General features: G+C 42.6%; 1 protein-coding gene across 4 annotated transcripts; it reads left to right on the top strand.

The window, feature by feature from the left end:
• The first annotated feature begins 7,437 nt into the window (after nucleotides 1-7,437).
• TNFSF18 (TNF superfamily member 18) lies at nucleotides 7,438-27,432 on the top strand. 4 transcript variants are annotated; one of them, XM_037167485.2, is made up of 8 exons: nucleotides 7,438-7,595; nucleotides 9,727-9,899; nucleotides 10,859-11,031; nucleotides 11,284-11,362; nucleotides 11,508-11,585; nucleotides 16,293-16,448; nucleotides 22,903-22,933; nucleotides 25,010-27,432. In XM_037167485.2, the coding sequence occupies exons 4-8, from the start codon at nucleotides 11,330-11,332 to the stop codon at nucleotides 25,354-25,356; spliced, it is 645 nt and encodes a 214-aa protein (XP_037023380.2). In that variant the 5' UTR covers nucleotides 7,438-7,595; nucleotides 9,727-9,899; nucleotides 10,859-11,031; nucleotides 11,284-11,329; the 3' UTR covers nucleotides 25,357-27,432. The 4 variants fall into 4 exon arrangements, with proteins under 4 accessions (XP_037023380.2, XP_053515376.1, XP_053515377.1 ...); XM_053659401.1 differs by lacking the exon at nucleotides 11,508-11,585; XM_053659402.1 differs by lacking the exons at nucleotides 11,284-11,362; nucleotides 11,508-11,585.
• The last annotated feature ends 230 nt before the right edge of the window (nucleotides 27,433-27,662 follow it).

Consider the following 27,662-nt stretch of genomic DNA (forward strand, 5'->3'; position numbering starts at 1 on the left):
TGGAGAATAAACTATTGCAGGAAAGCAAGAGCAGAAGTTAACTTGGATAACAGTTGTGGGGCCAGAGAAAAGCGAGCTAGATTGAAGAGTTATTCAAGATTTGAATGGAGAGAGGGGAGGCAGTGAGGGAGAAACAGGCATGAAGAACTGGCCACTGGATGGACTGAAGGTGGAGCGATAGATTCACTAGGACTGGGAATCAAAGAGGAAGGAAGTAGTTGAATGGGCACCAATTCCATTCAATTTTGGACCTGTTGAATAATGAGATCTCCAAATGGAGATGACAGGAGGGAAGTAGCATATGTATACCTGGAGCTCATCTTGAGATGGAGGTGGGAATCGTCATCGAAGGTGGTAACTGATGATGCCAGAGTGGGTAACATTACCTTATAGTGGCCCATGAGAAGAGAAAAGGACCATAAGACAAATGGCAATGAATACCATTGTTTTAGGGATGGACGAGGAAAGAGGAGCCCAACATAAAGACTGAAGAAGATGACATAAAGAGCTGGAAAGCAGGACGGAGAAACAAAGATAAACTATTTAAGGAGCCACGGAATAGTCAGCCACGTGAAAGCTCAGAGACATGTTCTAGAAACGGCTCTCCTGTGACTTACCCTTCCCTCATCTCGTGATAAGCTTCTCGTGCCATCGTGGGGCATGAAGTCTGTGCTCGACAAACACTTCTTAACTGACAGCACGCAGCCCTCCCTCCCTTCCAAATATTGTGAGTCCACACTCCTTTGATAGAACAGATGTTGTTTTCCTTTGTGAGGGACATCTTAATAAAAACTTTAGAAAATCTGAAGCGGAGTCCTCTAGACAGATGAATATGGCAGCAATGAATTTCTTGGTGTGCCCTCTCATTACATGGGAAATACAATATGCTTTAGAAAGGGGTGACTTTTCTTCATTCTCTTTTACCGCCTTCTAGGGCCCACAGGTGAACCTCTTACTCCCTAAAGCAATGAAAGACTTGAATAATTTATTACTCATTAATAAATACAGGAGACAGGCACTGGTGTGTGTTGAAAGGCATAGATCTCTGAGTGGCCTGCTCACAGAGTGGCTGGTGTTTAATGTAATAAAGCTGCAACTAGGGGTTCATGATTGCTGGGCTTTGTGGTCCACGGGGCGGTTTCCACATTCAGAATCAGTTGACTTCTAAAAGTCTTGTCACAGTTCCAGAAATCGGGTATCCAACCAACCACACAGAAAGAAAACATAAGTTGGGAAGAGACCTCTTGTAGTTAAAAACAGGAATAGAAAACACTTTCACTTCCTTCAATTAGTATGAAATTTATTTGCTCAGGCTTGTGAGTAATTGGAAATTGTCTTCTTGTTGTTGTTCCATTCAAACTCATCTTGATCCACAAAACACTTACAACTAGAACATCTGTGGCTTTGGCAGCCCCACAAGAAAAAAATACATCTGTGTACTCTTCCCACAAGAGAAAATACATCCCAGCTGCTTGGGTTCTTCAGAGCAGTGGTCCCTGACTTTTTTGGCACCAAGGACCAGTCCACAGGCGGGGGCTGCCTGGGAAGAGCAAGTGTGTCTTTGCAGCTAGAACCGAAAGGTCCTCCACACAGAGGAGGGAGAAGCCCTGCGGGAAGCCAGAAAGTTCTTCACAATCTCCTGCATGATTTGAAAATTGAACTTTCTTTGTACTCATTTGCAGCACAATATGGTTTTAGACATCCGTTCAACACGTTGCTCCAAGAAGCCATTACCGATAGATGGTGTCCCTATGTTGTCTCTTAAAAACCTGAGCGTATCTTTCTGAATTTCTCTTCTAGAATAAGACAGTAATTCTTGTGGCTTCTTCCACTGTCTCCCCTCTGATCTGTACTGTACTTAAGAAGTCAGTTTCAAAATGGCAAAGGTCAAGATTGGCTCTGGCTATGGAACATGTTTTTAAAAGCAGTTGTAAGGAACTCAAAGCCAACAGGAAAACAAACCTTAAATTATAATCTCTATTTTATTGTTAATGTCTTAATCAGCAAGTCACAAGTATTCTTTAATTCCCCAGTGGATTTTTTGGATGCAATAAAAAGGAGATTTCGGAACTGAAAATAAAAGATCTGGCCTAAAAAAAAAAAAAAAAGGTCTGGCTTTACCACTAACTCATAATCTGACTTTGGGAAAACTACTTAATTTCTTTGTGTCTAAGATTTCTCACCTGTAAAATAAGAATCTAAGTGTCCATGCCTCAGTTTCTTCATCTGTTAGAGGTGAATAGTAGTGATACCTAACAAAGCTGAGATTGTTATGAGGATGTGATGATTTAATATTGCAAAGCACTTGTAACAGTGCCTGGAATGCATTAAGTTCCTTCTAAGTGTCTGCTAGTTAGCTGATTAACTGATTGACAGTGAGCCAGGCCCCAGTAAAGGAAGCAGGGAGAGGTATATAGGGCAGCTGTTACGAAAGAGGAACGTAATCTTTGGAGACAGAGGGGTTGAATTGTGACGCTACCGCTTGCTGACCAGAGGCCTGCACTCGTAGGTTTTCCCATCTGAAGGATAAACTCAGCGGTCACATGGCAGAATTGTTGTGAGGGTTAGCACTAACTGGGGTAAATAACCTCGTATAGAGCCTGGAACATGGGAGGAGAGAGCATATTAGAAAAGTAATTATTTAGCATTAACCTTAGAAAATAAAAAGGTAGAAAAGAGGTAAATTCATAGCAGGAAGGATGTGGGGTAGCCAAGAGGAAGATTTCCCTGGCAGTACATCCCATAAAAGGCTAGAAGGGTGCAGGGGGTGGGGGTGGGGGGATGGATTCTCCCTTAAAGACATGGTAATTAGGCACCTGAACTAGTCTGGCTGTGGAGGGCGTGGACTCCAGGGACAGAGTGTACAGAACCATCCCTCTCTCCCGCACTCCTTTCCCTTCCTTTCTTCCACACCGACTGAGTGCCTGCTATGTGGAAATGTTACCCCAGGGAGCAATGGTGCATCTCGGACTGGAAACCAGTCCATCTCCATCACAGGGACACTCTTCAGCATCTTTGATTTGTGAAAGCAGAGAAACTTTCCTGGCTAAACAGAAACTGCCAATATTGCGAGAGTCAGTGAAGCCTGCAATACTGACACGGATCTTTATTCCTACAAAGCACTCTTCTTCTAGCTCTTCCAATCGATCAACAAAGACGTAAGCACTTAAGGGCTCTAGTGAGCGCTGGGGATATAAAGTTCATTATGACAGAGTCCTGCTCTCTGGGTGCTCGCCATGGCATGGGACAGATGGACATACATGCAGACAGTCACAGGCGTCTTCGATGTACTGGAATAGAGTCAACAGCAGCAAGTTGAAATAGAGAGTAGAAAGGACTTACGTTCTCCTAGAAACATCAGATCTGAGGGCTGAGGGAGAGAAAGAAGGATTAAAGTGGATTCTGAGGTGTCAGGTTGAGTCGTTCATGGGTAATATAACCAATGACCAAGTCCTGGAATACAGAAGTAGGTTCGTGAAAAAATAACATGTAGTTTGAACAGTTGAAGTTTGAGAAAGTATTTTGAGCAATGTCAAGTTGTAGTTCTTATGAATAACAATGCTGTGAGCATGGCCATACAAATATGTACAAAAAAGTTGCTTTCCATCCTTTTAGGTATGTATCCAGAAGTGGAATTTCTCGATCATGTGGCAATTCTACTTTTAAGTGTTTTGGAGGAATTGTCCTACTGTTTTTCATAGTGGCTGTACTGCCGACGGTGCCTCAGGGTTCCAATTTCTCCACATCCTTATCCACACTTGTTATTTTCTGTGGTTTTTTTTAAAACTAGTAGCCATTCCTAATGGGCGTGAGATGGTATCTCATTGTGGTTTTGACTTGCATTCCATAATGGTTGGTGATGTTGCGCATTTTTACATGTGCGCATATGCCATCTGTATATCTTCTTTAGAAAAATGCCCATCTGAGTCCTTTACTCATTTATGAACAGGCTTTACTTTTTTGGTTGTTGATTTGTAGTAGTTCTCATATTCTAGATATTAATGTATCCGATATATAATTTATACATTTTCCCCATTCTGTAGGTTGCCTTTTCACTCTGTTGATAGTGTTTTGAAGCACATTAAAAATTTAATTCCAATTTGTCACATTTTTTCCTTTATAGCCTGTACCTTTGGGGTCATACCCAAGAAATCATTGCTACATTCAATGCCATGAACTTTTGCCCTGTGTTTTTTTCCAAGATAAGTTAATTTAGCTCTTATCTTTAGGTCTGTGATACATTTGAGTTATTTTTTGTGTGTGGTGTTAGGTAAGGATCCAGTTTTATTCTTTCGCATGTGGATATCCACTTTTCTTAACATTGTTGATTAAAGAAACTATCTCCTATTCATTGTGAAGCTGTGGCAACCTTACCAAAGACTATTTAAACATACACGTGAGGGTTTATTTCTAGACTCTTTATGCTATTCCATTGGTCTATAGGTCTATCTTTATAGCAGTACCATAGCGTTTTGATGACTGTAGTCTTATAGTAGGTTTTGAAGTCACATTTTGAAGAAATGTGAGGCCATCAGTTTTGGTTTTTTTTTTTTTTTTTTTTGCCAAGATTGTTTTAGTTACTTGCATTCCTCTGAGATTTTTGCATGAATTTTAGCCTCTGTGGGGGTGTCTCTGCCTAATGGCTCTGCAGGGTGATCTCACACACCAAGAAATGGAAAGAGCTTCCAATGTTCACGAATTGGAAGACTTCATATTGTTTAGATGTCAATACTATTGAAAGAGATCTACAGATGCAGAAAAATAATAACCTCCATCAGAATCCCAAGTAAGGTAATGACTGAGGAGAGATGATTGGATCTGAAAAGCTGTAGACTGATGCAGGTGGGAGCAATGTCGCATGTAGCAATGGAGAGAGTCCAACCGAGCAGAGAGGCTCCAAAGGTGAATCCCTGTGGGTTTCAAAGAAGTGAAACTTGAAAGACAGTCACCAAAGAGTGTTTGGAAAAAGGGCTGATGAAATCATATTTGTGTAAATGGGCAGAAAATTGCTCACCAAAACAATTCCAGCATAATGTGTCAGCTTTTGTTTACTGCTGCGGTCTCAAGGGATGCTCGTGTGGCTAATGGAAGGCCAGAATTCTCCTTTCTTCAGTGTGTATATTTCACTTACCTTTGATTTTCGGAACTTCTTTTGGCATCCCATTCTACATCTTAAGGGCTTCAGAAATTTCTGCTTGGGCAGTATTATGTTTTCATGTTTTTTATTTTAATCTAAATGTATTAATTTATCTTTACATGCCTTGTCAGTCAGAATTGAAAGAAATGAGCCAAGTGCTGGAAGCAGCCTAGGTACCCATCAGTAAATGAGTGGATCAATAAACTGTGGTACATTTATACAATGGAATACTATGCAGCAGAAAGAAAGAAGGAGCTCCTACCCTTCACAACAGCATGGATGGAACTGGAGAGCATTATGCTAAGTGAAGCAAGCCAGGTGATGAAAGACAAATACCATATGATCTCACCTATAAATGGAAACTAATGAACAGAACAAATAAGCAAGCAAAATATAACCAGAGACACTGAAATTAAGAACAAGCTGACAGTAACCAGAGGGGAGAGGGGAGGGAAATAATGTGGGAAAGAAGGGAAAGGGTCACAAATGAACATGTATAAAGGACCCATGGACAAAGCCAAAGTGGAGTAGGATTGAGGGTGGGAGGTGGGGGGCGGGTAGGACAGGGCAAAGTGGTGGCGGGAAAATGGAGACAACTGTATTCGAAGATCAATAAAAAATATTTTTTAAAAAGAAAGAAACAAGCAAAGAAGTGGTCCTTAGGAAGTCAAGATGTTGGGTCAGACTACAGTAGAGCCAGTTAATTTTGCTCTGATCCAAGGCCAGAGGGTTCACTTACTCATAACCTTGGCCAGCAGCCCCCTTTTATGCATGATTTTGGCCATTAAGAAATATAGGATAGAATGTGTGAAAGGTGATGGGCAAGCTTATTCTTAGTTGAAGAGATAATTCCAATTATGTGTAATATTTGATTCAAAGAGGATTAATATATATATTTTTTCACTTGCTCATTCGCTCACTCTTCCCATACACATTTATTAAACACCCACACTACGTGAGGCAGTGAGAACATAGAAACAAACACAGTTCCGGCCCCTCAGAGGCTGGTAGTTTAACACAGATGCATAAATAGCACTAGGGAGACGTGTACAATGCAGCAAGGCAAGTGAAAGGAAGTAGTGATCAATACCGTTATCACGAGCTGCCAACAAACTCAAGAGTTGCCTGAGAAGCATGCCAGCTTCTTAGTCCACTTTAGACCAGCTGATTACTGACATTCCTCTTGTTAAGAATCTACTTACTGTACTTTTTGATTAAGGATGTGGTTTGGTGGCAAGGTTTGCATTATAGTATGCATTGCTATATATACATCAGGAGGAAGACTCATAGAGAAATCACTCATTACGTACGGGGTGTCTGATAAGATCCTGGTGATTATAACTCATAGGCAGGGTGCTACTGGGCCTCCAGTTTGGATAAGACCAATGTGACTCACGCTGTCTATATGACAGTTTTTAGGCAACATGATGAACACAAACACTGGTTTTCTCCTTGATGTCACCTCAAAGCCATCAGCAGTCAGAATCTCACGGGAGAGAGGCTGGGACATTAGGACCAGCCACTAGAGCAGCAAGTCTTGGCTGTACAGTAACATACTATTATCAGTGCTGTGATGCTCACGGGAAAAACCCCCAAAGATATGTGTGAAGCAAGAAACTCAGCGTACAGTGGCCCTGATGTTAGCTGATTCTGCTTAGTGTCGGTAGAATGGCATAAACCTAGTACTTACAAACTCAAAGTTTTAAGAGCTGAATCTGGCCTGGCTGCTACTCTGTGCTGGTGTAATGTCAGTAAAGCCATCCATCCATCCATCCATCTATCCATTTATTCATCATGTTCATTGAACATCATCTACGAACCAGGCCTTAGGTAGGTTTTGGGTGTAAAGAGATAAAAATACCACCTCTAGAGGCCTATACCCAAATGGAGAAGATATATAAGTAAGCACATGGTTATAGTGTGGGGAGGTGTGGGGCAATGATATTATGGATAAACATGGTGAGGTTTGGGAGCAAATGCAAGAGGCTCTGAAGGAAGAAAACAGCCCAGGAAATGGCTCCTGGAGGAGCCAGGATGTGGTTCCTGGTTGAAGTTTGGAGGCTAGTGAGAGTTGGGCAGCACAAGATTAAGAAGGGAAAAAACTAAAGAGCACTTTTTGTTTAATACTGGCCTCTCTGATATCGGTACTTCTAGAAAACACAGTTCTGCCATTAGCGAGTACTCTCATTCGTCTATTTCGGGGTAAGAACTTCCTCCGAGCGGGAAACCAAAAGAGGAAGCACGCTGAGCAGGCTTCTCAAACACACAAAAGAAGAACTATAACTCTCCACATAGACCCCTCAGGCAGCAGGACGGGCAGTGAGCCTCAAGGCGTCCGTCCCCTGGCTGGAGAGACTTGTAGGACATCACAAGGAGCACTGGTTGGAGCTCAGACATGCCTTCTAAAGAAGCCTCGTCTCGCACTTGAGTGACCATGTTGTCCAAGTTCTGGGCTTGGGTAAGAAGCTTGGGGACCTAGGCTGCCGTCGTTAATAATTTTTCTAGTGGGTAGGGCCCGCCAGAGCACTTTCTGTGGGATCTTTTACGCTGCTTAGCACCAGAGAGAGGAAGAAATATGCATGTGGAAGCACCTTATCATAGGCTACTCTTTATATTCCCTAATATATTTACTTATTTTTTAATCCTCACCCAAGAATAGGGCTTTTCATTGATTTCAGAGAGTGAGGAGGCTGGGGAGGGTGGAGAAAGAGAGAGAAACATTAATCAATTGCCTCCCATATGTAACCCAAACTGGGGATCGAACCAGCAACCTTTTTGCTAAACAGGATGACACTCCAACCAACTGAGCCACCTGGCCAGGGCTCTGTTCCTCAATATTTAAAAAAAAAAGTTCCAACAATAAGCTATGTCTCTTCTGGATGGATGCCATGTATTGATTGAGTATTATTTTGTGGATGATTTAAGGACAATACCAGGGATGCTGTTATAAGTGTAAAGCAAATTATGGAATGGTATGGAAAGTATGACTCTAAATCTGTATATATATAAAAATATATCAATTTTCTTAGCCTTCAAATGCCTTACCCCTGGGTTACTAATGCAGGGATTACCATAGAGACAGCTCACAAACAAGAACACACAAATGGATGCTCTGTCCTAAGTTCAAAAACTTCCTGTTCCACTGCAGATTTCACGAAGAAGGCATATCACCAAGTGTCACCGCCACCTCCCTTTTCCTTTAGACACAATGGCTAGAAGTGGGGGAAGGGACATTTGCAGCAGGGGACAATACGAGAAGAGCCTTCTCATGGAGCTCTCAGTGTGTGAGAGCTCAAGGCTCCTCTTCATGTCCCACTCCGGCCTCCCATTTCTGCAGATTGGGGCAACACGACATTGATTTCACATGAGCCTAGGCCATGCCATAGAGGGAGTAACAGGCAGGGAGTGGCTCTCTGCCCTGAAAGACTGTCGAGAAAGAAGAGCCTGAGCGTCATTCCCTTGACTGAAAACAATGCGGGTTCGGTCGGCAACACTGCCCAGTCGGGGCATGTACGGGAGGCAACTAATCAATGTTTCTCTTTCTCTCTCCCCGCCTCCTTCCCTCCCTCCCTCCTTTTCTCTCTCTCCACCCCTTTCCTCACTCCCTAAAATCACTGGGGAACCCCTGGAAATAACCCATTAAGAGTGGAGAGAGGCACAGCAGTCTCTCCAAAGGACTCCCTGATGTCAGCAGGCAACAAAGGCCTGGCTGGCATCCTGTGGTGGGCAGAAGGACCACCACAAGCTGTCCACACACTAATCGCCACAACCTATGAGTATGTTACCTTAGGGCCAGAGGGACTTCGCAGATGTCATTCAGGTATGCACCCTAAAATAGGGAGGTTATCATGTATTATCCAGATGGTCCAATGTAATCACAAAGGCCCTTGAATCACAGAACTTTCCATGTTTGGAGTTGGATAAATGCCACACAAGTGGAAGTCAGAGATATTTGACACGTGAGCAGGGTCTGGCCCACTGCTGTGGAAGATGGAGGGGAACTGAATTCGGCCACCTACCCCAATGGAACTAGAAGCAGATTGTCCCAGAGCCTTCCAATAAGAGGCCAGGTGGGCAGACATATGGGTGCCAGCTGCATGCAGCCTTACTTGTTTGTTTTGGGGTTTGCTGCAGTTGCTTTAGTGTCAAATCCAAAAAATCACTGCCAAAGCCAATGTTAAGTAGCTTACTGCCTATGTTTTCTTCTGGGAGTTTTATGGTTTCAGGTCTCATGTTCAATTTTTTAAATCCATTTTAAGTCTATTTTTGAGTATTATATAAAACAGAAGCCCAGTTTCATAGTTTTCCTAGCACCACTTATTGAAGAGACTGTTCTTTCCCCACCATATGTCCTTGATTCCTTTGTTGCATATTAATTGACTGCACGAGTTTATTTCTGGGCACTCTATTCTGTTTCATTGATCTAGGTGTGTTTTTATGCCAGTGCCATGCTGTTTTTATTACTGTGTCTTTATAATATAGCTTGAAATCAGAAAGTGTGAATCCTCTACCTTAGTTCCTCTTTCTTAAGATTGCTTTGGCTATTTGGGGTCTTTTAAAAAATATTTTATTTATTTATTTATTTTTAGAGAGAGGGAAAGGGAAGGAGAAAGAGAGGGAGAGAAACATCAATGTGTGGTTGCCTCTCACTGGCCCCCACTGGGGATCTGGCCTGCGACCCAGGCATGTGCCCTGACTGGGAATCGACCTGGCGACCCTTTGGTTCCAGCCCGCGCTCAATCCACTGAACTACACCAGCCAGGTATTTGGAGTCTTTTGTGGTTCTATACAAATTTCAGAATTTCTGTGAAAAGTGCCATTAGAATTTTAGTAGAGATTATTGAATCCCTAGATTGCTTTGAGTAGTATGAACATTTTAATAATATAAATTCTTCCAATCCATGAACATGGGATATTTTGTGATATTTTTTCCATTTATTTGTGTCTTCTTCAATTTATTTCATCAATGCTTACAGTTTTCAATGTATACATCTTTCATCTTGATTAACTTTATTCCTAAATATTTTATTCTTTTGATGCCATTATAAATGGCATTGTTCTCTTAATTTATCTTTCTGATAGTTCATTGTTAGTGTATAGAAATACTACTGACTTTTATATATTTATTTTGTATCACTTTACTGAATTAATATAGTCTAACAGTTTTTTAATGGAGTTTTTAGGTTTTCTATCATGTCACCTGCAGAGGGACTTTCTTCAACCCTATTACAGTGTTTGGCTTAATTTGCAGGGGTGTCCAAACTTTGGGGGTCTCTGGGACAGACTGGAGGAAAGAACTGTCTTGGGCCACACATTAAACATACAAACACTGAAAAAAAAACCCCAAAAAAATCTCATCAGGTTTTAAGTAGATTTATGATTTTGTGTTGGGCCACACTGAGAGCCATCCTGGGCCGCATGCATTATTTTGGCTTCCATTTGCATGAAACATCTTTTTTCCATTCCTTCACCTGCAGTCTGTGTGTGTCTTCAAGGCTGAAATGAGTCTCCTATAGGCAGTGTATGGATGGCTCTTGTTTTTTTTTTTAATCCATCCATCAGTCTGTTTTGATTGGAGAATTTAGTTATTTTACATTGAAGGTAATTAGTTTTAAATATGGACTTTTACTAGTGCCATCCTGTTAATTTGTTCTGGTTGTTTTGTATTTCCTTTATCCTTTTCCTACCAGTTTAGTGTGAGTCTTTTTCTTATTCTTTCAGTCGAAGGAATACAAAAGTTGCAGAAATTGTTGTAGAAGTTGCTCGGCCGGTCCCGGATTTCTTGCAGAGGGAATTGCTTTGTGTGGAGGTTTAATGTGTGCACGGGAGGCGGGGAGTGCAGAGCCTCCTGCGTCACCATCCAGGACCAGAAGTAGTGTTGCAATACTTTCTACGTAAGTACTTAATTACTTAGAGTAGTAGCGGTGGTTCATCAAGAGTCTTAGGCAGTTTCTCTTGCATCCTGTGGGACTAACAGGGCATATTTGTAACGCTGGCGTGAAGATGACATAAACCTCATAATGTAGAAGTTGAAACCTGAAACGGGGTCCCTGGAAAAGAGCAGGCTTTTCATCCCTATGTGTTCCCTAGTTTATACACTGTAAATTTTTAATCTCCTTTTTTTTATGGTTCACATTTGAAACCAGCGCTCGGTGGCATTGCAATTCCTGACGTGATCTGGAAATCCATGGGATGAAGCACCAGGACAGGATGGAAGAGGCTGGCGTACGTGTGCAGAGAAAAATTTACCTTTGCTTACAGCCAAAGAGATTTCCCCTGGGCTTGTTGGGTGATGAAAAATTTGAAATATGTAGGCTTTATCTTAGTATAACATGCATAGTTAACTTCACAGGATTGCTTCTTTTTTTAGCAAATGAAAACTTCCTGCTCCCTTCGTTGGCCCTGCTCCGCCCAGCAGCATTCCGTGCGGCTCTCCGTGATTCAGCAGGTTATTTCCGCTGGCAGACCCGCTGGGGAGTTCTCCCTTGTAGTTGGAATGTTCTCCCTAGGGCACGCACAGCCAGAGTCATCCAACCGGGTAGACAAGTCCCTTAGCCTGAGCTACTCTAGGCACTTTGCCCATTCTCGCTTGGCTTGAATTAAGAGGTAACTCTGGGGAAGTCACATAAAATCACAGAAAAAAAGGTAAGTGAAAGTTATCTTGAAATTGAAACACATTTTCAATGCGAGTTTGGAAGGATCAAATGGAGAAGAATCAGCAATTTCTAGATAATGCAATCCTTGAGATCAGAGACTCTGTCTTCCTCTTCCAAGTATAGTGCCTAACACTACAGACACACATTAAATGTCTCTTAATGTGCTATACTGTACACAGCATATGTTTCTATGCCATGCTTTTCAGCAGATTATCAATAGATAACACATACCTATTGTATAGTGATGACTTCACTGAACAGTAACTCATTAGCTTAGGAGAATGGGGTGTTAGGCGTCTTTTCATTGGGCTAGTCTCTCCTTAGACCTGTATCTCAGCCTGGACATTGCCTTTCTTATAAAACTTCCCTTTACCACATTTCTCCCTGTATTGCATCGTATAGTTGTCTCTCTCCCAAACCACCTGTGATAACCAAACCAAACCAAACCAAACAAAAAAGCAATTCCAAATTTGAAGGTGCAAACTGACCCCCCATATTCCAGTTCCTGACGCTGAACTTGGTACGTAGAAGGCATTCAATAATGTTTACTAAATGAGCAACAACAACAAAATGTCCTTTCGAGATATTTTAGAATCGTCACGTAGAGAAAAGCCCAAACCTTTCTGGACTCATTTAGATTCCCCCTGCCAAAACCAACAAATCTAGCCACGACCAGACTGTCTAAATTGAATGGCGTAAAGTCAGTGCTAAAAATGGAAACCCAGAGCAGAAAGTGTGTCTTCGATTCCTGCACGAGCACTTGTCACAGTTTCGAGTTGAATACAGTGGATGTGCTGGTTGTCCCATGCTGACGCCGGAGCTTGTCAGATAAGGGGACCAACAAGCACAGTTAGGAGAGGGGCCACCCCCAGGCCCCTCTGCAGGGGCTGCCCAGGGAAATCCAGGAGACTTAAGGAAGGTTATAGTCTCAGGAATATTAAGACCTTCTTATTTCAAGTAGGTTGAAATACATAGGGGACATAGCTTGTTCTCTGGTGATCTGCATGATACTGGGCAAGATACCATCTCACAGCAATGCCCATTCATTCCAGTTTCAAGGGTGATGTTTGGTGTTTTCAAATGGGAAGTGTCACTACATTGCACAACGCAAAATCTATTTGCAGTTCGGATTCCAAGCAGGAAGCAATTCTTCCCATCAAAGGTTGTTTAAGATGCTCCTCCCATGGCCCGGATACTGACACATGCTGGCTTGGCTAGAAAAGACCCCTCCCCCCCCACAAAACAAGAAGTCACTCACACAGAGGCATGGGCTAGAGGGACAGGAACCTAGTACCCTGCACCGCCTTTTTTAGAGATGAGCAGTAAGGCAAAGCAAGTAGGTGACCCAGGAGGGGCTCTGTGGAGCGTGACCACTGACTAGGTTTGTGACTCAAAGGCTACATTTGAGCCAGTAAAACATAGAAGAACCACAGAGAGTCTGGTAAGGGCTCCTGGAAAGGAGACATGCAAAAACATCACACAATGAGATAATTTGGGGCATAGAAGAGGGTCCTATGTCATGGAAGACAAACATAGTTTGAATTCAAACTATTTCCTAGACCATCTCCCTGAATAGGATTGCTGTTAGTTCCATGGAGAAAATGATCTGGACATTGATGTACAAAATCTCAGTGCATCTGTTAGAATTTACTGTACACATAATATGCAAATATGTGTATATATGTGTATGTATAGATGTACATATATATCTACTTATGTATAGTTAGGTGTATATAATACTTTTTATAGAGTGGGCGTTTATAAATCTTAACAGATACTGCTGTTGTCTTCTTAAAATTCCAAGTTTAAAACCTTACTTATGTATCATATTTATCTACTTATCTATCCATCTATCTATCTATCACTTATCTATGTATCTTTAAACCAAAGACAAGTCTATTTGTCACAAAAAGAGTACAGTTTTTGCTAATTCTTCCAAAGTTCCTCATTTTGCAGTTCCTAAATGAAAACTGCTAGACTATTCAAAAGTTTGATGTTTCATCATTGCACACACTCTTTTTGAAATCTCTAACATTCATAGATATTCGCACTTCTGAATATTTGTTCCTCATGTTTCCGAATTCCTTCCAGAAATAGTGTGCGTTCCCACCTTTGTCCTCTCAAACCATCCATTTCCAACTTTTCTTCTTACTATTTCTACTTGTCTAGAGCTTTCCGTTCTTTGAGGCTCTGTTCTCTGTTACTCACCTTGGCACCCGTCCCCCTGTGCATAAGGTTTTAATCTAGTCGGGCAGAAAACGCCTTGACACCTGTGGCTTATTTTCTAACCCCCTAAACTCTTAGCACAGTAGCCAGCCAATGGTGAACGTTCAACATCGATTTGCTAGTTGGACTTAATCGAGAAAATCTCATCCCAAGGATGTGACCCAGGGCCAGGCCATAAATGCAGAAGGGCACATTTAGTGCTTGTCACATCCTGAGGTGTCAATTCTGATGGCTTGCCTCAAAGAGATGCCAGGGGTGACTCACTCCTTCAGAATATCAGAAAGTGTTCCCTACTGTCACTTGTTCTAACCTGAAGTTTCTTCATGTTTGAACCCTGTTTCATGAAAAGAGGAATGTATTGAGATAAGCCATCGTTTTCAGACTTTTACAAGGTTAACATAATCCGAACATACCAGAGCCGTCCCTTGGTCAAGGGCAGAAGGAGGCGCTGGATTTTCTTTGGAAGAGTTCCCCATTTGAATGAACATTTACTGAAGTGACTAAGCAGGGGGTTTAATTCCAACTGAATTCGGGGAGGAGAGGGGGAAAAGGAAGCAGACCAGAGAAACTGGAGGAAACCATGTAACTTTTCAGTGGTCAGTTTAAAGCGTGGGGCGTGGGCAGGTGCACTTCAGGCAGGATACAAACACCAAAGCCGTGGGCGCTCTGCAGCGCCCCTCCTGTCAGGGCATTACTCATTACGTCACCCCATGGAGTTCAAAGCCAGGAGAGCACGGTGGTGTTGCATCATTATTGCGGTGTGACTCTGTGAGTCTTTTCTCCAGGGATAGTTTGGTAATCGGGGTGAAATAAAGCCCAGTCCAAACTGCACAGCCACATTAGAAAACAGTGTGGTTCTCAGGGAAGGCAGTGGGGTTACAAAAGGGGTCACACGGTTCCTGCTGTTTCCCAGCCATCGTGGTGGGAGGGGCCCCTCCCTACGACGACGTTCTTCTTAGCTTCCTCCTTTGGAAACAAATAGTTACATCTTCAGGCGTTTGTTCCGATTTTTAAAATCTTTAACTTTCCGTTAGATGAAAGAAAAAATTATCTTCAAAATGCTTTCATCTTACCTCCTGTGATTTACATGAACTTTAGCTGAAATACACCCAGTGGTAAATATTTTTTAAATCATCCTTTTTATGAGGTTTTATCATTGATACATCCTTCACCACATTGTGAAGAAGGGTGGGGAAGAGAGAAATAATCATGAATGCCTCTGCTGAGACAAGCCTTTGACATTTATTTCATTCTCCAAAAAGCCTTGTGAATGGGGAGACAATCTCCATTTTACAATGAAAGAAACCAAGGAGTCCAGCGCCATGCTGAGGCCACTGAGTGGGTAAGAGCGTGGGCAAGAAAGAGCTGGGCAGCTCCAGGTCCCTCTTAGGTCCGTGTTCAAAACCCATGTTCTTTCCGTCTCATGATGCTAGAAGCCTGTAAACAACATAGGTTTCCCAAGTAACAAATGGAAAGACTGAGGCACAGAGAACCAGAGGACTTTCTCAATTTTATAGTTAATCAGCATTTTGAGTGCCAGGAAGAAAATTCAAGGTTCTTTTTTTGGGGGGGGGGGGGTGCGGAATAGAGTGCAAGCTCAGACTGGGGGGGCATGATGCAAGAAAGTACCCTTGTGTATGATTATTTCCGTCTGATGCCAGCCTTCAGGTATCAGGGTTTTAATACACTGAGATAGAAGAGAATTGAGCTTGCGGTGGTTATGTGTATTTCATGTCAAATTCTAGTACTGCCCTGGTGTTTGCTAGAGACTCTCTCAAAAGGAATGTATTCTCTGTCCTGGAAATGAATGAAAGTCTGAACCCTGCATCTTAGCTTTCCTCCCTTTTCACCACCTTGCCAATGCAATTATATCATATCCGAAGTACGAAAAAACCTTATCTGAGATCTTACTTCTTCTTACAAAAAGTCATTTTCCTATCTGGAAATAATTTTTAATGCTGCATTGCACTGTACTTCCTCTTGCTCCAGGAAAGAAATTTTCCTTCTGAACTTCCCTTGCATTGGTTTTTTTTTCCTTTTATTTTCCATTCTCTTTACTTGGGTCGGCTCTTTTTTTAAGCCTTCCATTCTGCTGAGTGAATACACTTGGCCCGGTACCAACGTGAGACTCAGAGTATCATTTTTCCAACAGACAGGATCGGAAAGAAGCCCCGCCCCTTCACACCCACTACTAATTATCATACGACAAAATCGAGTTGTTGCATCACTGGCCATCACTTGCGAATCTCTTTCCACTGCTCTCATTCCTGCAGAGGATGAGTTTGGAACACATGGAGAATATGCCTTTACACCATGCAACTCCCTCAGGAGCACAGAGGCCAGGCTGGAAGCCGTGGGTCTTCTCGGTAGTTACTGCGCTACTGGTTTGCTTCTTCAGTGCCGGAGTCTTCTATCTTCTCCTATTCAAGGTAAGGAGACAATAGTAGCACCTGAGGTTGCTATTGATTATAATCCTTCTGTCTTTCGTGAGCCTGGTTATTGGTGTTGCCACTCAGGACTGTTAGAGCTGGTTGAAGGGAAGGGCCTGGGGGTAGAGGTAACAGAGATGTAATTTCAATTTTGTCATGGCATACGATTTCGGAGGCTCTTGTAAGTGTTTGGAAATGAAAGGAATGAGAAACGCTAAATGTTGGCTGCAGACCTGAGTTAGATGGAATCGCTTAATCAAGTCAGTCATTTGGCAGATGCCCATGGAGTATTTTTCCCTTTCTGGGACTTGGTTAAATAAATGCTCTTGGGGGAATAAAAAGGTGTAAAACATGATGCTTGCTCTCAAGGAATGGGATGCAAACTCTAGTCTAACTGAGGGAAGAGACATTAAAAGATGGTGGGAGAAAGAACAAGGTAAGTGACAGGTGGTTACGGTCACTTGGAGGAGGGAAACGGCAACTGAACCAGGAGTAGGAAGATCTGGATTCTGGTTCTAGGTCCCCCAATAACCAGCTGTGTAAATTTGAGAAGGACATTTCATCTTCCTTGTCCTCAGTTTCTTCACAGAGAAAGGGTGAAGCTCACTCCTATTTGGGAAGCCCCTGATGTTTATTAGGAATTTCCCATTGAGTTCCGGTCCAAGTTGTGGGTCTAAAGAAATACAGATACAGCAGGTCCTTATTACTAGTTTTTCTGACTGTTGACGGCACAGCACTGACCAAAAGGAAAAGTAGAAATGCTGTATGTCATTTAGGGTCTAGTCCATGGGGGGTATGTTTGAGGGTTCTAAGCCTTGGTGAGAATGAGGCGGTACATTTAAGAAAGGGCTACAACATGAAATCAGGGACTGCGGAAACATTTTTCTGAGGGCATTGGTCAGCAACGATTTCAAAGATACAGTTCTACCCCTTAAGAGATTTGAAAGCAACTGAGGGAAAAAATGCAGGTGCAAGCAACACACTGTAGCTGTTGGTGTTTCTGTGGGGCCAGTGTAGCTTCGCCTGCGTTTTCACACAGGAGCCCATCGATTTGTATTGCCTACATACATGCAACAGCAAGCAAGCACAGCTAACCGCACCTCCACTCTCTTGGGGAAGGCAGCAAGCTGGAGTCTGCATGTTCAGGGGCAGGGAAGCTTTGCACAGAAAGACAAGAACTGTCAGGAACTCTGAGTTTTTAGATTTCTGAAGCAGGGCAAGGGGAAGAATAGCAATAGCTTCCATTTGTAAGTGCTTTTTCCTTCTAAAGACCACTAAAACTCAAGCCTCACTAGCCAGATGACCTTGAAGAACATAGGACACGTTATGTGTCTTCTGATCCTGCATATGAATGGGGACCCAATGCATAGAAAGGTGCTTTTCTCAATAGAACACAGTGTGGCTCTTGCAAAGGGACAGAGGAGGTGTAGGAGTTCCAGGGGGAAGGGGGACACCTTTCATCAGAATTGAACTTGACCAGTCCCATGTATTTGAGCTCTGGTTCTGGATCCTCTTTCCCAGACAACTTGCAGCTTCCCAATGAAAGGTTCTGCCTCTAAAGAAAGAGCCCAGAGTTTGTCCCAGATTTAGAGGTGTTCGATAGGTTTTCTGGAAACTATATTGGCAGGATACCATAGAGGTTCATTCCCTACGGGAAAGGCCAATGGCCTGGTGGGCAATTCTAGCTTGTGTAGGATTGGAGGTTATGGTGACTTTTCCACTTTTCATTGCCTGTCCTGACCTTTCCTTATTGACCACAAATATTTGGCAAAGAGGCCTTAGTGGCTAGTGGATGGTGAATCATTACCAGGGGCCTCTTCCACCCTCTTGCAATATCCATGAACCTTGGAGTTTAGATTATTTTAATCTCCCCTCCTTGCTTTTGTATACAAAAATCCCACTTTTCTGTATCTCTATGCCCCAATTCACAAAGCTTTAGACAAGAAGATTGGCTCCCTTTAGACCAACAGAAATGTCTTTGGGAGAAAATTATTTTTTTACCCCTCCCGCTTTCAGAAGATAGTCTGCTGAAAAGGGTCGGCTATGAGCCCAAGTGACTTGGCCTGGTTCTCAGGGCAGACAACTTCACAGAAGTTGTCCCTAAGAAACTTAGGGTTCGGAAGAGTCCCCTGCTTCATTGAAATGAAGGCTACTTCCAAAAGGGGAAGCCGTGCTTCTGCTGAAAAGCACGGAAGACTCTATTTCCAAAGGATTATTCGAGATGAGGGTCAAACCGACCCTCCAAACCGGAGGAGGAATTATTAAGCTTTTGCCATTTGAACCCAATTATGTAAATCCTGGCTTAAATCAAGCAGGGTTACAAGAGCAACTTCTTCAGCAAAAATGAACCAAGTTAAAGTTGAAGCTGAAAGTCATATATGCTTAGTAGAAGTGAACATTAAATGTTGCATACATTAACAGAATATAAATAGAAGCCTTCCCATGGAGTGGCGGGGTGAGCCCTGTGAGTCATCTCAGCCTCTCCTCTTATCAGCTGCTTGGCCTTGGGCTAGTTACTTAATCTCTGGTACACTGACTTCCACTTCTGCAAAGGAGCGTGTTGTTGATTCTCATTTTATACACTTGGGGTAAGGACTAATGAGGCAGTACAGTGCCTGACCCAGGGTAGCCTCTTAGAAGATTGTGGTGGCTAATATCTGCACCATAATTATTCGTGACAGCACAATGAAGCTAAATTTCAAGGCCTTGAACATCCTCAGCCAAAGACTGTACCTCACTGCCACATAGATGATTTTTGTGATTGGACAGATTTTTGTTGGTGGTGATAATCAGAGGATGTTACAATGGTTGTTTCTGGCATTTATGTAGGTGTGAAAGCAGCTCATGAGACAGTGTGGAGGATTTCTGTCCCTGGCAACTGGCCTACAACCTTAGGTTTTTCCACACTCTGTACCTGAGAGTATGGAGCACAGATATTATCTTCGGCTTATATTTTGGCATCTATATTTAGATTGTTATCCAATTGCTTCATGCATGCAATCCTGTCTTTCTAGAGAGACCGTAAACTTCTTAAGAGGAGAGGACCATAAATTACGTTTGTTTCTCTTGCTTACAATGCCAGTATAAGGTTGTGAATGTAGGTGTTTAAAGTTGTATTAAAATCTTCATAATAATCAGTATCATTCTCAGAACAGCTACCATTTACTGAGCGGTACCAGATAGACTGCCAGGGCAAACCCTTCACAAGAATGACCTCATTTAAATCAAGACCAGATTCAACGAACTTAGTGCTACTAGTTTTCTTATTTTCTAAGTGAGGAAATTGAAATGAAGGGACTCCCCATCACATGCCTGTCATGAGTTAAAACAAATGGAATTTCAACATCTCTTCTGAGAAAGCTCAAGATGAGGATGAGACCAGTACAAAAGCAAAAAAAAAAAAAATGGTGGGAACCCAGTGATTTATTCTGCAAGAGTGGCTTTCTAACTGTTTGACTGTACTCCCTATTCAAATTGAAATGTGTTATGTTTTGATTTCAATCCCAAAATATATGCTAACTATGATAAATTATATAAAAGTACTAATACTATATATTTTTTACAATGCACAAAATAGAAATGTATAAGAGTGAGCCAAATAATATGTAGTTTAATCACAGTGCAAAAGCATTTTGCTTTCACCAAAATATTGTGTTAATATATAACACTTTCAAAATAATTGAATTAAAATTTCGATAAGTTGTTAAATGTTACTTTTATTTTCTCCTCTTAGTTTCATACTTTATGATACAATAATTTGAAGGTTACATTCTAATTTAATTCATTTGATTCGAGGTTTTGACATTCATCACTGACAAGTTACCTCACAAAGGAATGCAAATCCAAATGGAAGAATGCACTCTTTAGTGTGCTTACTATATCAGGATGCTGAATTTTCTTATACCCCTCTTCAATGGTGCAACATTTTTATATTCTATCGTCTTAATTTTATTTTTACTTTTTAATCCTCACCCAAGGATATGTTTATTGATTTTAGAAAGAGAAGAAGGGAGGGGAAAAGAGAAAGGGAGGGAGGGAGAGATAGAAACATCAACGTGAATTGGTCACCTCCCGTATGCGCTCCAACCAGGGACCAGATCCGCAACCCAGGCATGTGCCTTGACCAGGAATGGAACCTGGGAGTTTTTGGTACATGGGACAGTGCTCCATCTAACCAAGCCACACTGGCCAGGGCGAGTTTTTATATTCTGAAAATTCAAAACAAAGTTGGACTTTACTCCATGCATGCTTTTTCTTCCTTTCTTCCACAACTTAAATTCCATAGGTCACTATTATAACCCTGACTTTGCATTGACCCACTCACTCGTTCCTCCCTCTCTTCATTATGTTTTAATGTTGAAACCGCAATCCTGGAACACTGGCAGCCCTGATCAAGGCCAACTGCTTTGGGTCTTTCACCGCAGAATATAGTGGAGGGAAAGGACTTGGCTGCCTTCTCTGTTTCATTCCCTTGACTTCTCCTTAAAGATCCAATGTCTCTTCCCCATCACCTCACCCGATACCCTTGCCTCTGGGTTCTCCAGGAAAGAGTCCCCAAGCTCCTCGGCCTACCTGAGCACTCTCCTGCGATTTCCTTCTTGTATACTGTATTCTCCTCTTGTCCCAATGTGTGAATTGCTCACGCACCTATTTAAGTCCACCCATGAACTGGATCCTATCCTCTCTTACCGACTGGAGGACACAACAGTGATCTCCTAGCTCTTTCTGTTACCACCTCTCTGCACTTTACTAAAACACTGCCTTCAAATGGCAACAGATAACCACGCCTTCACTTCTCATATTCAAACAACAGAACTGGAAACAAGTAAACAAGAATCTCTTTTCCCTCTCATCCCCACCCAGATTCCATTCCCTTTTTTTGTGCTCCCTTATGGCGAAACTCCTCCAATTTCTTTTTTTCTCACTTACTCATAAATTCATTCAGATTAAGCTTCTGTCATTATATCACAGAACGTACTTTTGCTGAGGACCCAGTGACTGCACGTCCATTGGTCCACTCTCTGTCCTCTTCTTTCCTGACCCACCAACAGCATTTGACCCAGATGATCATTCCTCTTCCCTGAAAACAATTTTTTCTCTTGGTTTCCAAATGTCACACTGTCACGTTCACTTTTCATACCCCTTCCCTTTCCTTTCAAATCTCCTTTGCTGGTTCTTCCTCATTCCCTGACCTCTGGACACAGCACTGTCCTGGGGATGTTCTCTGTCCACGCTCACTGGCTGGATGATCTCATGCAGGCTCACGTCTTAATGCATCACATAGACAGCCGGAGGCTCCAAATTGATGTCGTCAGAACCTTAAATTCCATCCTCACTGACCAAATGGATATCTAATGTATATCTAACAAACCCCCCACACTTGGCAATTCCAAGAACTCATAGTTCGTTCTTTCCCCACGACGAACTACTCTTAAGCCTTGTTCATCTCATCGATTTATTCCAATGACTCAGGCCCCAAATCTTGGGGTCTTCTCTGTCTCTTTTCATTTTCTCATCGCATATCCAAGTCAGGACTCCTGTTGGCCCTCTTTCCAGTCACCGATCACCATGTCCACCTGCTGGAACCTTGGCGAGAGGCGCCATGCTTTCTTGCCCAGATAACTACAAGGATCTCTTAGCTGGGCTCACTCCCTTGCCCTGGCTTCCCTTAATTTATTCTTGTCACAGCAGACAGAGAAATCCTATTTTAAAAAAATGCAACGTTTTTAATTTCCAAAAGTCTGCTAAGCATTCAGCCACCAGGAAACCAATAAACTTTACACAGTATATTTTTTATTATACTTGATCTTACCAGAAGTATTAAAAGGCTTTGGCATTCAAATGCTTGTGTTAAAAAAGTTAACCATGCTGAGGGCTTCTTGCAGCCTGTAAATTGTGGTATGTGGCAACAGTTCAAAACTCAGTTCTCCTCAGGGTTTTTCAGTTACTCTGTATAACGTGTGATTGTCTGACTATTAAATGAGTGGTTTTAGCAACCTCAGTTGCAAATATTTCTATAGTGTAATCTCTTATTATTTAACATAAAGATAAACATAAATAAAATTCTGTTATTTTATTCATAAATGTCAAGGGGTTGCCTTGTGTAAGCACTGGAGTGAGGAAAGTGGTGTTTATAGAAAGTGTCTGTGGTCCAAGGGGGTGAGAGTCCAAGATTGGATAGTTGTCTTGTGGGAAGAGGTTAGGTGGGAGGAATGAGACCTCAACTTTTGCCTGGAAGACTCAGAAGGGTCGCTAGGTAGTAAAAGGTCAAGGATGAAGCCAGATGTCTGTAAAGGGAAGCTGAGAGAGTGAAGACAAAGTCAAGGGAGGATTTTTTTTTCTCCTGGCTAGCAAAAGAAGTTTGCCTCAGGAATCTGAGGCTCTAAATAAATCAGTTAAGACAGCTGCGATGCGGTCAACATCCTGATCAATTTCCTTTTCTCTTTCCCTACAGACTGTTGGCGAGCCCTGTGTTGCTAAGTTTGGTGAGTAACTTGTCTTGCATGCTACCTTCTTACTTTTCTTAGCATTTGGTACAAGAAGGCAATTTCCAATGCCACCAGGGAAACCTTTATCCTATCGTAGTCATTCTTCAGCTACTATTTCTAACTGCTTATCCTGGGCCCACCTGTGGTCTAGGAGCCAAGGCTTTTGAGGTCAACCAGAGAGACCAGTGGTGCCCGGTGAAGGTCACATCTCTTGGCAGGAACACACAGCACCTTTACGGGCCTGGGCATCTGAGATCCTGGAACCTACTTTTAATTCAAGGTTTTAGTAAAGAACACAGTTCAGATTTCTCTGACAAACTCAAATTCTCACATTTCACACATTGCCAGTGTCCGGCAGAGAGAGTATGTGTGTGGTGCTATTTTTGTTTCTAAATGTATAGAAAAGGAATGAGAGTTTTTGTGGGGGGGAGTGGCTACTTCATCTGCTTCTTTCTCCTCTCAGTTTCTGAGTCACTTTCCCTCATAGTGACCTGCTATTTGCTTAGAAAACACACTAAAGTATACAGTTCAATGGAGCCTTAGGCTATGTCTTAGAATACCTACAAAAATGCAAATAAATACATTTGGGGTTGTTTCTAGGTTTCAGGCCAAACACACGTTTTCAGCTGAGAAAGTTTCTAGAAGCAGACAGCACCCCCTGCTTCCAGTGCGGCTCAGACCGCCAGGCTTCCCCGGGCTCGTGGGATTCGGGGAACCTCTGCTTATTCGTCTCTGTCTTCGTGGTTGGTTTCTGCTTTTCTAGTGAATGGGGTGGCCCCTGTCACAGAACTGAGTAAAAGAACCAGGGACATTTGTTCCTGGTGACTTGCCAGCCTGTTGGCTACTGCCTGCCACGTGTCAGGCCAGAAGATATTCGCTGGGCTCCAGAGTCACCCACATAGACTTCTTGCTCTAATGATCTTTTCTTTGTGATCCTGTGAAATCTATACTCAGAGTCTTCTATCAGTCATTTATATGGAAATAAAAGTTTTAGTCAATATGTTATTTCTTCCTGGGTATATTCTCATCAGGGGTTTCGTCTAATTATGGGATAAAGGCTCTGCTCCCTATAACAACAATCATGGAGAATTAGAGAACAAGCTAAATAAGTATTTTGGGTGGTAAAAGCACCTCCTGGGGCTCTGAAATCACACTGCTGTGTATAAACAACTAACATTAGGAAACTATGTAAATTCCAAGTATTCCCATGGAAACAAACGATTAAGTCTCGATCCTCCCTCCACCCCCTGTGCTAGCATTAAGCTAGGGATACTTATATTTAAACAGTCAAATAATTTTCCATTTTGAAATTTATGTATTTGCCAGTAGCTATTCTGGGAGGGCTTGGTTGATGGTGTCTCAAGTGGTTTTTGAAGAATATGTAGCTACAAACTGAGGAAAAGGGTCCTAATTTAGACACAGTGCACCCAGTTCAGGACCACGATGTATCACTCCATCAAGAAGTGGTTATGGAGCATGTACTAGGTCCCCGGAACTCTCTAGGTGCTGAAGACCTAGCAAATGCACAAAGATGTCTTGAGTGAGGGAGAAAGAGAGACGATAAAGAGACAACTTAATTCATAGGATGCTGCTGACACCTTCTATGGAGAAAACTAAAGTGGGGTGAAGGGAGATGGAGACGGGGCAGCACTACGGTACATGGATTCAGGAAATGCATCTCATTAATGAAGTGATACATAGTAAGCAGCACTCACACAGAAAAGCATGACTATCCTTCCTGGCTTTCCAACCTTGGTTATCACAATCCTGGTGCATGAGTCCTCATTGATGAGACACACAATGCCCCATAAAACTTAACCCCTTTTTCTATTCTAAATTCATTTCCTTAGAGATCTCCAAGCAAGTGACACACGTAGGGCTTGCAATTTCTCTAAACAAGGAGTAGATGGATACTTAATATATTCCAACTGTGGTTGGAGACCACTAGTACAGACCAGGTGAACAAACAACCTATTAATATATGAAGGGGAAAGAACCGTAAGCAGGATGATGATGAAATAATAAAATAACTATTCTTTCCATTTTTTCCCCTCCCTTGTAAATTTCTTCTAGGACCATTACCTTCAAAATGGCAAATGGTATCTCTCGAGCCTGCTTGCGTGAAGCAGGTAGCTGACTGGAAGCTGCAGATACTTCGGAATGGCTTGTATTCAATTTATGGTCAAGTGGCTCCCAATACCACCTACAAAGAAACAGCTCCTTTTGACGTGAGGCTCCGCAGAAACAAAGGCATTATACAAAGCATAACAAATAATGCTTCAATCCAAAATGTAGGAGGGATTTTTGAGCTGCATGAAGGCGATACAATAGACTTGATCTTCAACTTTCAATACCAGGTTCTAAAGAATAATACGTACTGGGGGATCTTACTGCTAGCCAATCCCCAGTTCGTCCCCTAGAGTCTTGATTTGGTCTCCCCGTCCTCTTCAGCACCTACCAAGATGCTGGTGCGTGGGTTGGAGGAGGCAGGTTTTCAATGTCTACAGCTTGGGTGCACAAATCAACATCCCAACAAACAGAACTCCTCTGCCTATGAATTTTCACCTCTCACGCTTATCTGAAAGAGACTCAGAGGAAGGGCCAAGGGCATTTGGTTACCCCTGACAATGGCGTGGCAAAGACACTATTCATTCATGGTAAAATGAACATGGGTGGCCAAAGGGCAGAAGCTCCTCGAAGAGTCTTTGTCTGATCTTTGAATCCCTGGGTGGAAAAATGAGGTCTTACTCTCATGGGAGTCTCACCTAGCATGCTAAACGGATCTAGCTCAGCAGCCTCGTCTTTTTCTCATACTCTTGGGCTGTTTCACTTTATTTTTCCCACACTGCCCTCCTCTGAGGCCCTGCTAATAATGTAGTCAGACTGGTGGGGTGGCCAACAGCACCCCACTTCAGACGTGATGACATTAGAGGATAGAGAACATTCTAAAGAACTAATGGAACAGAGGCACAGGTGGCATGGAATGGAATGCACTTTATTCGGGGAAACTCCTCTGATTTTATCATCCTTAGGATGCAGGGTGCTTCATAGAGCCAGCCGGTCGAAGGGGTCATTCTGTGCCTTCACACAAGACTTCACGAGATCTTGTTTGAGTGCGCGTCTAAACATCGTCGATGGTAAAGACAGAGCAAGCACTGGTAATCACAAGGTCCCACCCTGGAAATTGGCACTACCAGCGCTGTACGGTGTTGTGGAAGGATTTCATGTATTTAGCTGGCGCTTCACAGTTTACAAGGTGCTTTCGCATATCACAGGGCAACTGGTTATTATCAATTTAATGGGGCAGGCATTTGCGGCACTATTTTAACAATGAGTATACAAAGGCAGGTGACCTGTTTCAATCCACAGAACTAGTGATTAATGAGGCCAGTGGGCCTCCCACTGTATCACTGCCTCAGCTTTAGAGTTGGCATTTCCGCCATCACTTTAAGCCAATAAAGTTTGACAGGTTCAACTTTCGGGAGGTGTAGTCCCTCTCAGCCCAAGGTGGGCAGTGGGGAGCCTCAACAGATCTCTCCTTTCTTGGCAAACTTCTTTTCCCTTCCCTGCCTGGAGCAGGGAGCACCGAGGAGTTGCTCAGGGAGAACTCCAACCAAATCCTCGTTTCCAAGAGCCTGCCTTGATCAAACAGTTACCAGCTCAACTCAGTGGCAGCCTGCCCAGGTCTGGGACTCTGTTACAACCTCCTTGTGGACTCTTGTTGAAAGCTACATAACATGATTACGTATTTACTGAATTTAAAATATTTATGGATATTTGTAAAAAGCTACAGTATATTAATTAATAGTATCACGCATAAAGCTAATTTAAATCTATTTGTATCATGTGTAACAGAAATTGCTCTGAGAACAGGGTGAGCCCGAGGCCAAGAGGTTTCTTAGGAAGTATTTTTCTAAACTTCTGCTGAGGAGCAAGAGGGGGAAAGGCTTCTGTACTTTGTTCCTCTTGCATTTACGTACCGTCTCAGGAAATTTAAGTTATAGCACATATTTATGGAAACTTGGTAGAAATGATCTTTGTGAAATTATAAGCAGCAGTGTGCTGGAATAGGCTGCCACTAATTTGTGGGAGCTGATTGTTCAATTTTTAGAAGTTTTTTTTTCCAATCTGGTTATTATTAAATACTGCCCTCCTTGAAACTGGCCACAGAGGGGCTATTTGTACCATGGAAGTTGGCAAGCATGACAAATCAGAGCTTGGTTTAGTTTGGTTTTGAGAACTCATTCACCCCGGCATACCACTGTTTGTCAAACTGTCCTTCTCAATGAAACTGTATTTGCAGCAAAAGCCTCACATGACAGTAATTTCTCAGGGAAAACAGAGGTCTCATTGGTGGCAGCCAGAGATACAGCCACCCACGGATGATCTTCAGATGTCCCTGGTGGTGTGATTTCAGCCTTTGTTTTCGATGCATACTCTGCTTCCTTGTTTCCTCGAGTAGTTTCCTACTTTTAAACCTGTAATAAAATATGTCTTGGAAAGTGGACTGTGGCTGCCTTATCTGTGGGTTATCAGACTAGAGTCAGTGACCCAGAGAACAAGACGGTCCATCAGAGAGTCCCTTGCCCACGTGTAACACTGCTTGGTAAGCGTTAGGCAGAAGTGAGAGCCGGATGCGATGAGCTTTTGGTTGTCATTTCTGATGCGTTAGTCAGACGATTTCACTATCTGTCTTCCACCCGCCTCCACTCCACCCTACTCACCC

The sequence above is a fragment of the Artibeus jamaicensis genome, unplaced genomic scaffold, assembly GCF_021234435.1.
Source record: "Artibeus jamaicensis isolate MK-2021 breed Jamaican fruit bat unplaced genomic scaffold, CSHL_Jam_final scaffold_625, whole genome shotgun sequence".
Taxonomy (NCBI): domain Eukaryota; kingdom Metazoa; phylum Chordata; class Mammalia; order Chiroptera; family Phyllostomidae; genus Artibeus; species Artibeus jamaicensis.